The sequence below is a fragment of the Megalobrama amblycephala genome, linkage group LG14 (assembly GCF_018812025.1).
Source record: "Megalobrama amblycephala isolate DHTTF-2021 linkage group LG14, ASM1881202v1, whole genome shotgun sequence".
In the NCBI taxonomy this organism is placed as follows: domain Eukaryota; kingdom Metazoa; phylum Chordata; class Actinopteri; order Cypriniformes; family Xenocyprididae; genus Megalobrama; species Megalobrama amblycephala.
Window position 1 is genome coordinate 25,421,218 of NC_063057.1, and position 13,759 is coordinate 25,434,976.

At 38.7% G+C, this 13,759-nt stretch overlaps 1 protein-coding gene across 2 annotated transcripts; it reads right to left on the reverse strand.

Moving 5' to 3' along the window:
* Positions 1-747: 747 nt before the first annotated feature.
* On the reverse strand, positions 748-12,034 carry LOC125246317 (gastrula zinc finger protein XlCGF8.2DB-like). Of its 2 annotated transcripts, XM_048157272.1 has the most exons (3): positions 11,974-12,034; positions 10,178-10,318; positions 748-2,491 (listed from the first exon to the last, which is right to left on the reverse strand). In XM_048157272.1, the coding sequence occupies exons 2-3, from the start codon at positions 10,260-10,262 to the stop codon at positions 1,512-1,514; spliced, it is 1,065 nt and encodes a 354-aa protein (XP_048013229.1). In that variant the 5' UTR covers positions 10,263-10,318; positions 11,974-12,034; the 3' UTR covers positions 748-1,511. The 2 variants fall into 2 exon arrangements, with proteins under 2 accessions (XP_048013229.1, XP_048013230.1); XM_048157273.1 differs by lacking the exons at positions 10,178-10,318; positions 11,974-12,034 and adding an exon at positions 5,700-6,794.
* Positions 12,035-13,759: the final 1,725 nt, after the last annotated feature.

The following is a 13,759-nucleotide window of genomic DNA, read 5'->3' on the forward strand; positions in this document are numbered from 1 at the left end:
CAAATGCGGGTAGATTTCAGCTGTGGCGGGTAAGACAGCCACTCCCACTAGCCACTTTGGCGGGTTGAATATAATTTCAGTTTACTGCCAAATGATCGTCGAAGATCGTCGTAGCACAAAATTACAATCCAATCACACAATTCGTTATTTACGTTTAGTTAGTGAAGGAGGGATAGGCGGAATTGCGCTGAATGACACACAACAGAAGCGCTCTCTCGCGTGCGCGCGATCTGTTCTCCTCGCGCCTGAATAGTCAAATACACGTGCACACAGATGTCTAAATGTCCATCGTGTGGAGTATCTCACGTGAATACAGTCGGTTATGGCTTAAGTGGACGTAAACAGGTGGGTAATGACTGAATATGCGTCAGTTACGTCCATGCATTCAGCAGCCCAATTAAATAGGCCTACCTGTCTGTCATTAATCAAACAACAAAAGATGTTAATTAAATGTAGACTATATGTTAAATAAACCTACTGTATCTGAAAAAAGATGATTTTTAATTTACTATTGTTTTTGTAATTTGCTTCTTTGTTCTTTTATATAGCCTAACACAAATAACTTATCTCATATTAGCCCATGCTCATATTGTCCACCTCTTGCCCACCTGTACATACCAGCTGATATACAATGTAGTCTTGATTTGGGTGGTCAATCTGTATTTAAAAATTTGAAAGGGTTTTAAATCTTCTAAATCAAGTAATGACTCAAAATAAAGTAATTTAAGCATAACAGTCAACTTTAATCATATAAAATGTAATTTACCAACATCAAAATTGTGGCCAGTTAAAATGCTGAGTGGCTAGTAACTTTGAAAAACTACTAGCCACAGTGGCTGGTGAGCAAAAAAGTTAATGTCAAGCCCTGGTCGTAACACAAGTGACATTTTAGGTGTGAGTTTAAGATGAAATTTTTTCAACGCTTCATGAGTGAATTCTCAAGTGGCCATTAAGGTAGCTTTTTTTCGTCGGCCGACTCAGTTTTCTCAGTGTGTTCCGCACCGTCGGCTGAAGTTGGTCTTCATCTGCTTGTTTTCAGCTGATTCGGCATGTTGAATCAGCGTCGGTTCATCTGATCATTCTGTTTGGCTGTTCAGCTACTGCCACCTGCTGGTATGGAAAGGCATTTCATCTTACGCAGGTGCATAATGGACGTGCTACATGGCTGTTGGCTGTCTAGCGTTGGTTTGGTGTGTCAGGCCAACTTTGGACACAGGTGCTGCCGACGTGAGCCAACCCCGCACTCTGCTTTCGTCGCTACTAGTTCGTCAGCGTCGGCTTGGTGTTTTCTGGCCTTTATTCGTCCTAAAGGGGTTCAGGTGACATTTTAGGTGTAAGTTTAAACTGAAAAATTTTCAACACTTCATGAGTGAATTCTCAAGTGGCCATTAAGGGTTACTTTATGTTTGAAACTCTTTCCACACTGATCACATGTGAATGGCTTCTCTCCAGTGTGAATGTTCATGTGATACCCAAGGTTTATTTCTGTTGTGAAGCTCTTCCCACAGTTTTCAGGTGAAAGGCTTCTCTCCGTTGTGATTTTTCACATGGACTTTGAGGTTTCCTTTTTGAGTGAAGCTCTTTCCACACTGTTGGCAGCTGAAAAGCTCCTCTCTAGTGTGAATTCTCATGTGGACTTTAAGATTTCCTTTTTGAGTGAAATTCCTTCCACACTGTTGGCAGGTGAAAGGCTTCTCTCCAGTGTGAATTCTCATGTGTACTTTAAGGATTCCTTTATCAGTGAATCTCTTTCCACATGGTTGGCAGGTGAAAAGCTTCTCTCCAGAGTGAATTCTCATGTGGCCTTTAAGATGTCCTTTTTGAGTAAAACTCCTTCCACACTGTTGGCAAGTGAACGCCTTCTCTCCAGTGTGAACTCTCATGTGGACTTGAAGGTTTCCAATATCAGTAAAGCTCTTTCCACACAATTTGCAGGTGAAAGGTTTCTCTCCAGTGTGAATTCTCATGTGGCTATTAAGATGTATTTTTTGAGTGAAACTCTTTCCACACTGATCACATGTGAACGCCTTCTCTCCAGTGTGAATTCTCATGTGGACTTGAAGGTTTCCTTTATCAGTGAAGTTCTTTCCACACAGTTTGCAGTTGTAAGGCTTCTCTCCAGAGTGAATACTCATGTGGGATCTAAGGTGTCCTTTTTCAGCAAAACCTTTTCCACACTGTTCGCAGGTAAAAGGCTTCTCTCCAGTGTGAATTCTCATGTGGACTGTAAGATGTTTATTTGCTGTAAAGCTCTTTCCACACTGATTACATCTGAATGACTTTGCTCCGTTGTGAACTTTCATGTGGACTTTAAGGTGTCGTTTTCCAGTTAAACTCTTTGAAGTCTTTTGAGTGATTTTTTGAGAGGAAATGCTTTCAGTCTGTGAGCAATTAAAAGATTTTTCTCCAGTTTTGAAATCATGTTTTCCATACCGATCTTTCTCGTCCATTTCATTTAGCTCTTCATTCTCCACTTTCAGTGCCATCAGATCTATAAGACACAAATACAAGTTAACCCCAGTTTACTGGCACATAAAACATACGTCAAGATATTAACACATTTAAGGAATCAAAACCAAAAACAAGTATATCAACTTAAGTTACCTTTATTTATATAGCACTTTTTACAATATGGATTGTTTCAAAGCAGCTTTACAGTGATGATAGGAAATTGTGACCTGATCCAGCAAAATGAGTCATAGTGACCCAAATTTCAAAACTGAGATTTTGGTATCAATGGAAAGATGAGACAATAAGCTTTAAAATGATATCCTAGTCAAAGTCATACCTTGAATGGTTTTAAAGATATACCCATTTGGTCGTCTGCCCTCTTTTTCCAATTGAAAACCTGAGAAAATCGCTTTTAAAGTTTTTTGCCCATTTTTTTGTTGATATCTTTCAAAATCCATTGCATTTAAAGGGATAAACTATTTATTTTACAGCTTAATTTGACCAAAGACATTTTTATATATATAAATGCTATTAAACCAGGCTGAAGCTCAAGTTATTTTAAAGTATTTATTTGAATTAATATTTTATAAGGCACATTTACAAAGACTAAAATCAGAAAGATTGAACAGAGGTGCTACATTTTTGCTTGAGAGAGAGAGAGTCAGAGGTGAGAGAGGCAGAGAGACAAGCACTTATATCGTACCCTAGCCTGCGATCGACAAGCTGCGCAATGTGAAGCGCTGTTATGAGCAGAATGCTTTCAGAAATCCAACATCTAAGATAAGTAAATAGGTTTTCTTATGATATTACACAGTGCTTTGCGTAGTATGCTTTCTATTTGTTAAAGTATCATACACAAGGTTCATTCATGTCAACTCCCAACCAACAGTGATCACTATATGCATTAGCAGCTAGTGTGCATGCATCGCATTTGAAGCAGCAACATGTTTTAAGGATACAGAAATTAGCTAGCTAAATTTAAGTGAAATGTCACTTTCATCAGAGGATGACACGTCTCCAGATCCAAAAAAAAATCACTGACTAGACTTAGCCACTCTTCTGACCAGCAGCAGAGCTTAGGTTAGCAGCCTCCAGTGAGTTTAAAGCTTTGGCCACTTTTTTCTCTTTTGACAGCGACATTTCTCAAATATTATTAATAAACAGAACTAACTTGCACACAGTATACTACACTACACTATACAGTACTGAACTTGAATCTTACTGAGGAGATCAGCTAGCTTGTTTACACAGAGCGTGCGCTAGTCTGACAGGAGGATGGCTGGACCAATCGCGTGCCTGTCAGTCGAAACGGGGCTTCCCATTGATAAAAATCAGCGTTTATGTCAGTGTGTTTACATTTCTAAGCTTTTTGATTAGTTCTATACAACGTGTAACACCATATTTGGAGAGCAGAGATAGTGACTTTTCAGGGGATACCGGGAAATGCTCATAAGTGACGAGAGGAGTTGAGAAGTTCATTTCCAGCGAATTTAGTAAAACCATGTCAAATTTAATAGCCATTTAAATACCTTTACTTAATTATCTGGACTACAAAACTTTGGGAGATTATTTTTGAACGTCTGTTCTTAGAAATTAGCTTACAAAAAAAAAAAATCAATTTTTTTCATTGTTTTTCCACATTATCGGCCCACATCTTAAAATAGAATGTTGTGACTTCTGACTCATTTCGCCAGAGCGGGTCACAATTAATGCAACAAAGATTGTTTCGGCTGTACAGAAGCTCTAGAAGAAAGTCATTGTTCAGCTTAAGCAAGTTTTTGATCAATCAATTTCTGTTTTATTATCTCATGATTCCAATATCTCCATAATTTGGCGGCCGGTAGGCTATATAAGGGCTGCTGTAACTTTAAGACCTCACGCATGGACCCATTCTACTGTGCGCGCATTTTGGGTGTGAATACAAAATCTGTGCGAATAATTTAAGAACAATATGCGCAACATACACTGAAATAAGCACCAACAATAATCATCTGGGGTAAATGAATCGAGTGGGTTAAGGGACTTTTTGGTCAGCTCCCTCTTGGCGAGATGAGAGCAAGAAAGTGCAGCTGGTATCATGTATCTGTTCTGCAGGAAATAAGTATTGGAAGCATTTCAGATATCACACTATTATACTTAGTTTTTTATTTCAGATGCCTTTTTACAACACTACAAATTAAAAATCTATAGACCTATTTTAAATATAAAATTCAACCAGCCAAAGTGGCCAGTGACTGCATTACACGGCACTGCGGAAAAGACCGGACCCCAAAAGAAGGTGGAATATGCAGTGTTTTAGCACTCTAACCCGGGAATGTCATGATCACCAGTGAGAGTGCCCTTTCCGCCACTAGAGGGCACTCCATCCAGGACTCTCATTTCCACCTGTTACATGGACTACATATCCCAATACACACTTCCCGGACTAATCATCTCACGTCATTGCACTCACCTGTTTTGTATTATGTCATTAGTGTCTGTCTATTTATACTGAGTTGTTTCTGTCTTTGTTGTGGTTCGTTGTTTGATGTTAATGTTACGTGTTCTTCTGATTCTCGTGTTTGGTTTTCTTTGTGTTATTTTGTACCTGTTTGTTTGGACTGTCTTCATGGATTTTGACCCTTGCCTGTTCTTTGGATTACGACTTTGGATTACCCTTTAATAAATGCTTCTGCCGCAATTGGATCTACCTTCTTGTTTCTGTGTGAACCGTGACAGGGAAGGGCTTTCATTGATGGAATATTCGCTGCATTTCTGTCAACTTGCCCAACGCACCTCCAATGATAATGTGACTTTAAAATCATTGTTTTGGACTGGGGCAAACTATTACCACCCAAGAGCCTTTCCAGACCTGTCAGAAGAAAGATGGAGGGAGGCCATCCTACGCTGTCTGGAGAGTCTCTATCCACAGTCCAGACCAGCGTCCATGTCACCGAACAAAGATTCCCGCCAACCATTACCCCAAGACACGGAGATGATGCCAGAACCCACTACAGATGAGGAGTTACTGTCTGCCATGATGGAGGAGCCTGTGAGGATGGCAGCACTGACAATCACCCAGGAGACAAAGCACCACACTGAGTCAGACCAGGTGTGTGAGGCGGCAATTCGTCCATTGCCGTAGGAGATTTAGTGGACATCGAAGGAATGGATTGGAGCCCTGTCCACACTGCCGCCACTGTGAGTTTCTGTTGGACTCTATGGACAGTTACTTAGAAGGGTTATTCCCTGCCCCATTCTAAACCCACCTGATTCTTCCTCTTCAGATCAACTAATGCCTGTCAGACCACAGCCTGTCCGTCTGCCCAGTCTCAGCTGTCCCCTGTCAGCCCCTCTGTTTCTCCTCAGCCTCTTCTCAGTGGCATGGATCCACTTCTGGCCCTCCAAGAGCCAGCTACTCCTGGGCATGTGGATCTCCTGGCTCTGCCAGAAACTCCAAACAATTTGGAATGCCAGGTAATGACAAGTTTACACCACAGGACTTTAAACGTTGGCAGATCGCTGTGCTGTCCAGAATACATGACCTGCTGTGGAGTCTTGAAGTCATTGTGGTGTTCACACTACGTAAAAGAACCGCAACAGGAGGTTACACACTACACAAGCTGACAATAAAGGTCCTTTCACACCAGACGCGAAACGAAAAAGCGAATAGTACGCGTGCGAATAGTTCGCGTCAAAACCATTCACATCAGCCGCGATGCGAATTTGCGACGTTTGAGCTCTGAAAGATTCCAAAACATTAGCGGCGACAGCTGAATGAAAAAAATATATATATATTTCAACAAAATAATCTTCATCCTGTTGGAAAGGTTGGTCAGTTTAACTGCTCAGGACAACATAGACACTTCATCATCCAGTGAAGATGAGCTTTTCATTTTTTTTCAAAGACCGAAAATAAGTTTTTGGGTGCACCCAGTCTTAACAACAACACATTCACTTTCCATAGTCACAGACACAATTTAGGTTTAAAAAAAACAAAAAAACAACAAGTTTTACCTCAGAAGGTTATGTTATCCTTGTCTATACAGCGACTTGCATGTACTCCCACAGGAGCTGTAATCTCGTGAGAAATGAGATACCTGTCAAAGGTTAATGTTGATTGAATAGCTAGTGACATCTACATCTCTATTTCATTTACAGAAAAGAAACCCACTCACATATACTGCGAGTAGCCCAGGCTATAAATAGGCTTCTGTCTAAGATAAGAAAACCTTTATTTGTCCCACAATGGGGAAATTGTATGCCTATGGACTACAAATAGAAGTTTAACTACTAGATATATTTTAAATAAACATTCACACGGTAGTTTTCTATTGTAAATGCGTCGACACACAAGCTATCAGATGATCCGTCATTGTTGCTGTGACATCACCTTTATTTCCTTGTATTTGATTGGTTGAAGCCTTTTCTGTTGCCTTGAATGTGAAAAAAAAAAAAAAAATCGACATTGAAGTGAAAAAAATAAACGTAGTTTTTTCGCAGCAGCACATTGGCGTTTGAAAAAACAAACAGCTGATCAAAAAACAAAACCATTGCGCGTCAAAATCGCGTCCAGTGTGAAAGGACGTTAACTCGACAACAACCAACAAGAGTCACACAACAACTTTATTTGAAAATGAACACTGGGAAGAAATTAAATTCTGAATTGAATTGAATTAAAATTAAATGAATCCTTTCACACATAAGTTTAAAATATTCTGCCTGACCTCCCAGAGTTATGGCGACCATTAAGCCCTGGGTATACTTCGGCCGCACACCCTGGCCACATGCAGACCAAATTTCGAGATTGCGCGGACAGTCCGTGTGCAACAGCGCATGCACAAGCAGTATAGAAGAGTCCACTAGGTGGCAATACGCATAGTATTGAGCACAGTGTTCAGCCGTCAAAGAAGAGTGTGAAAAGACAACAACACGCTTGAAAAAAAGAGAAAAACACGACAATGGACGGCGAATTTGACGAGCGTTTGAGCAGATTAGAAAGTAACCACATTTGTACAATTCATGTTTGAAAGGGTACAAAGATGTGTTTAGGGCGGCAAATTCATGGAGGGGGATAAGTAAAATATGGGAAAGGATGCACTTCTTTTCTTCTCCGATCATGCCCAGTGAATGTCACGTTGATGACACGACTCAGTGCTGCTCTCCGATGTCAGGTAAAGCATAGGAAAAAACTGTACTGCACATGACGAACACGGTCATCCGCGGTGTAGTATACTTTGAAAGACGCGCGCGTGACGCGTCCGGGCGCGGAAAGTGAAGTATACCCGGGGCTTTAAAACATTTTCCTTTATTGTTTCCATGACGACGCATCATGCTTGTCACGTGACACACTGCGGCCACACTGTATGACAGATGTAGTCCATCGCTTTTCTCACCATGCCATCAACTATCTGATATTCCGATTCTCAAGTATTTGCAAGTGAATGTTTTGTCATTTAAAAACCTATATAATGACCTTGATCTTAATCTGTAACATGACATGGGCACCGCATTGTTAGTTTGTGCATCAGTTCAGAGAGTCCTGTCAGTTGGATTTATAGGCTACATACAGCACATGAATTTATCCATTTGTACCAAAATACATGTGGAAGGTGAACTGGGAGAGTGTATTACATAAATGCTTAAACTGAGAAATTTTTAAATGTTATGCACAAAATGAGCTAATTTCAAATGTGATGCCTGCTACAGGTCTAAAAATAGTTGGGATGGGGCCATGTTTACCATGGAGTAGCATCTCCTCTTCTTTTCAAAATCAGGTTATGAGTTTCTGGAGTTTTAGTGTTGAAATTTGGTCCCATTCTTGCCTGATATAGTTTTTCAGCTGCTGAGGAGTTCGGGGTCGTCTTTGAGGTATTTTTCTCTATAAGGTGAAAGATCTGGACGGCAGTCAGGCCAATTCAGCACCTGGATTCTTCTACAACGAGCTGTGCTGTTGTAATAGCTGCAGTTTGTGGTTTTGCATTGTTCTGAGGAAATACACAAGGCCTTCCTTGAAATAGGTGTCGTCTGGAGGGGATAATTATAACTTTATTATTATAAAATGGACTTAAATTGAGTGCTCGCCTGTGTGTAATCAAATGCATCGTTTTCATTTTATTCTGTAGACTGAATTCGTGCTCTTCTGCCACACTGGAGCGCACTCACCACCTACTGGACAGGTGGTGTGAATTACAGTTACAAGTTACATCAGCCTCAGTTTAAAGGTGGTACAGAGGATGTTTTCGTCGACTGAGTTTTTGAAATGAGCGTTTGAAATGATGCACATTTTACGACTAGCTAAAACATTCTGACTATGCTCAACATACAGCGATAGTTTCCTGCTCCTGAAGCATATTTATATACTTTCACATGGAATTTGAACACCGACTGTAATCGCAGACTGAAAGCAACTGACTGGACGCGTTTGAGCGCGATCAGTCATAAGTATCAATGTACATTTATAATCAGCCTTACAATCGTTAAGCCGCGCACACACTTAGTGGATCCATTATGTCTGACTCACCTCATAATCTGCAGTTGTTACTCCTGTCAAAAACATTGCATGCGACGCATGTAGTATTGAAAGTTTCTAGAGTGCGCAGCCGCGCGTCTCTCACAAGGAACGTCATGGCAGTGATTGACAAGCCAGAGGGCCAATCCGCGCACGTCTCTCACAATGGCAGTGATTGACAAGCCAGAGAGCCAATCATTTACGCGATGATCGCGTAAACGATTGGCTGATGTTTTTAAGGCCCTACCTCGTGCACAGATGATGTATATTAATAATATTCCTTTCAGTGCACCTAATAAATAGTCTTTTATCACTTAGTGAAGACAGTTTCAAGTAATATTGCAAAAATGTATAAAACAAAACATCCTCTTTACCACCTTTAATCTGTCAAAATGACGGACGACCTTCAGATTTTTCCATCACTGCAAAAAAATTCCATCAATGACGAAAAATGTTCTGGTGTTTACCGACAGTGGTTTGTGGAAGTATTTCTGGGCCCATTTAGTAATGTCATTAACACAATCATGCTGATGAGTGTTGCAGTGTCATATGAGGGCCTGAAGACCTAACAGAATAATTTAGACCATCCAATAAAGGTCTAAAGTATTCTGTTAAACAAAAACCCAAACTTTGCTTAAATTTGGACCCCTACTTGATGCCTTACTACTGTGTAGACACTATTGACTGACTAATTTATGTATTATTATTTTCCCTCTTTTGTTTTACTTTTGGACTTTGTTATTTTTATTTACTACTTGTCGTTTTTATTTACGTTGTGTTAATTCATTCTCAATTTTTATTTGTTTATTTATTTTCCCATTTATTTTTCTTTCCTGTTCATATTAATTGTTATAATGAAAAAGGGAATGTGCTGATATTCTTAGTGCGTTTACATATTTCACATTTGTATTAGATATTCCCAGTAAATATCTCTTTACAATAAAAGAAATAGATATTTGGTTTAATGTTACTCAAATTAATTTTTTAGGCCACTTCTGAATTAATTTTCTTAATTTAATCTGTCACATCCTAATAGTGAACACCCAAGTCAGATCTTCTCAGGTTGAAGCAGTATGTATTAGTATTAGTCCAGTCATGTGATCCCAACATGTCTGTCCACAAGAGCCGACCGCTCCATGTCACTTTCAACTCTTCAAAAATATCATTAATTTCTGTAGCTCTAGACATTTTAATAAGGATCAAATGACTGAGTTCAGCTTTGAGAATGAAACCAACCTGTTTGTTCCTCAGTTTCTTCATGTTTGACTCTGAATGTTTCTTCAATCTTCACGTCTTCACTCTCCTCTTTAATAAACTCCATCTTTACAACAGTGTGTCATGTGGATCTCAGATGCTTCACCAGGAGTTGTTTGGACACTTAAATAAAAAAATTAAAAAAAAACTTTCAAAATCTAAATCTGAGTCTATCTCAATCAGATCTAGTTCAGTAGTTCAGTGCACTTGTGAGAGAGTCAGAGTGAGAGTTAATGGACTTAAAGGTGCGATAGAATGCTTTTTAAAAGATGTAATATAAGTCTAAGGTGTCCCCTGAATGTGTCTGTGAAGTTTCAGCTCAAAATACCCCATAGATTTTTTTTTATTAATTTTTTTAACTGCCTATTTTGGGGCATCATTAAATATGCGCCGATTCAGGCTGCGGCCCCTTTAAATTCTCGTGCTCCCCGCCCCCGGAGCTCGTCGCTTGCCTTTAACAGCATAAATAAAGTTCACACAGCTAATATAACCCTCAAAATGGATCTTTACAAAGTGTTCGTCATGCAGCATGTCTAATCGCGTAAGTATGGTATTTATTTGGATATTTACATTTGATTCTGAATGAGTTTGATAGTGCTGCGTGGCTAAAGCTAACATTACACACTGTTGGAGAGATTTATAAAGAGTGAAGTTGTGTTTATGAATTATACAGACTGCAAGTGTTTAAAAATGAAAATAACGACGGCTCTTGTCTCCGTGAATACAGTAATAAACGATGGTAACTTTAACCACATTTAACAGTACATTAGCAACATGCTAACGAAACATTTAGGTAGACAATTTACAAATATCACTAAAAATATCATGTTATCATGGATCATGTCAGTTATTATTGCTCCATCTGCCATTTTTTGCTATTGTTCTTGCTTGCTTACCTAGTCTGATGATTCAGCTGTGCACAGATCCAGACGTCTAATACTGCTGCTTGAATGTCTAATGTCCTTGAACATGGGCTGGCATATGCAAATATTGGGGGCGTACATATTAATGATCCCGACTGTTACGTAACAGTCGGTGTTATGTTGAGATTCGCCTGTTCTTCAGGAGGTCTTTTAAACAAATGAGATTTATATAAGAAGGAGGAAACAATGGAGTTTGAGACTCACTGTATGTCATTTCCATGTACTGAACTCTTGTTATTCAACTATGCCAAGATAAATTAAATGTTCCATTCTAGGGCACCTTTAAATGACCTGATTAGACTCAAAACACTCAAAACTAGCATCTACAAAATTAATAAAAGACCACAGATTACATAGTTAGCTTTATATTAAGACATATTTATTTGTAGATTACATTTACTAGATTACTCTTTCGTGAAAAATAAGTAGTTGTTTTGCACAAGTTATCATTATACACGTTTGTTTGTTCTCGTTGTATTTACACAGTTTGACCAGCAGGAGTCGTTGGTGCTTTAAGAAGATTCGAGTGCTTTCAAACAGTGAATCATTCTGTGCAGCGATTGACTCGGTTGACTCTTGAGCTTCTATAAATGCCTTTTCTCTGATCACTACATGCCAGTGACAGAATTTATGTTTATGATAATCTGATTCATGATATAGAGAGAGTGAGACGCGTCTTTTTGTTACTCTGTGTGGATGAGCTTTACTCAAAAAAATAAAATGTTCATTAATGTTAGATAAAGCGTTGTGTTACATTCAATAATCAAACATTCATTTAACGGTTCTTGATAAAACGAACAGTTAATGCCTGAACAGTCTGCATTGATTCAAACACTTTAAATGCTTAAAACAGACCTTTCTTCAGCCGAATCACAACAGATGCAGGAGCGCGTCGCCGACTTATGACGTCATGTCGACCACTCCAAAATAAAAGTCCTGTTCACACGCTACAGTCAGAAATGTGCATAAAAATCCACATACAAATAATAAAACATATATCAGCGAAATACATATTAAAATGCGTGTTAATCAATGATGTGCTAAAAATAATTACAAAAGAAAGAGTTTGAACCACATCTAATATGTGAGATTCTAATAATGGCTAAACACCATTTTCACAAGGGGTCCTGCTAATTAAACCACTTGATAACTGTGAGAATGTGTTGTTTGTAAATGGCTCTGCCTTCAGAGACAAAACAACAGGCCAGAATTGTGAAGAATAAGTTGTGACCGTGGAGTGTTATGACCAAACAAAATGTTTATATTTGTTTTTATATGATACATTTTATATAAATATTATACAATTTATATACAATTTCCCAAAATTTCCAATTAATAAACCTTAATAAATTCCCATAAATTCCTGTTAAGTTTCCAAATTGGAATATTTTAAAAATTCCCCAGGTTAAGTTCCCGTGGAAACTTTCCGGAAATTTACCGGAAACCTTCCGCCCCTTTGCAACCCTACTTGTGACCCTCACTGGAGCGGGAAGACTGATGACTGACAAAATTGTGACTATCTACACAGATGCCCATTATTGGTTCGGGGTGGTAGACGATCTTTGAGGTGCTGTGGTTTGAATTCTGTTTGTAACAAACTAATGCAAAAAGTTTCTGTTTCTGTAAGTGCCAGAGCAGATACGGAGACTGTGTGTAATCTGTTATCTGAAAATAACCTTGATTCTTCTAACTCTTTACAGAGCATGTTCAGAGACAGAGAAAGCTGGAGGAAATCTGGTGGCAGAATTAAAGATGGAGTTTAGTTTAGTGTTGATGGCAAATGTTGTTTAGAGAAACATGTCTCCAACCACTATGATAAATTGTTGGGCAATGCATCTAAAAGGGAGGATGGTAACTAAATTAATGTACAGCTGAAAATATGCCTGAAATTTTTTTAATTAGGTTGGAAGACCCCATTTTTAGAAATGGAAGGTGCTAAAGAATGAGTGGCATCAACAGAATTGTGTGACTATTGTAAAGAAATGTTTTCTATCCTGTCTAACGTTTGTACAGGTGAAATCAGCTCAAGGAATAGAAATCACCACTGAGGTTCGTCAATGACACATCGTGGGCTACAAAACAGATCTGTTGTGAAAAGATGTTATAAAACTGATGATACATGCAATATGTCTGTAAAATGAAGGATGTGATCTTTAGTTTTATGATTGGGCGATGTACCTCAATTAGTTGTTTGTATGAAGATCAGAGATGGAGTGTACAGTAAATGTTATGCAATAACGTAAATTTGCTTGTTTTCATATTTTTTGAGAAGATTTTTACCTTAGTGAAGCATTGTAATAGATGTAGTGATTAGTTATCAATGAATGATAAAAAGGGGGGAATTGTGGGGCAAATTTTGAGTTTCTGTATAATTTCCATATGATTTTACTTATATGGTTATGGTTAAAGGTGCCCAAGAATCCTTTTTCACAAGATGTAATATAAGTCTAAGGTGTCCCCTGAATGTGTCTGTGAAGTTTCAGCTCAAAATACCCCATAGATTTTTTTTAATTAATTTTTTTAACTGCCTATTTTGGGGCATCATTAACTATACACTGATTTTTTTCAGCGCGCCGCCCCTTTAAATCGCATGCTCCCTGCCACACGAGCTCTCGACTATATTACAGTGCATTTACAAAGT

Excerpts from the sequence above, each read along its gene's own strand:
- LOC125246317 (XM_048157272.1), bottom strand. The coding sequence starts at position 10,262 with ATGGAGTTTATTAAAGAGGAGAGTGAAGACGTGAAGATTGAAGAAACA. Across the intron at positions 2,492-10,177 it reads AGAAACTGAGGAACAAACAG|ATCTGATGGCACTGAAAGTG; the intron begins GTTGGTTTCATT and ends TGTGTCTTATAG.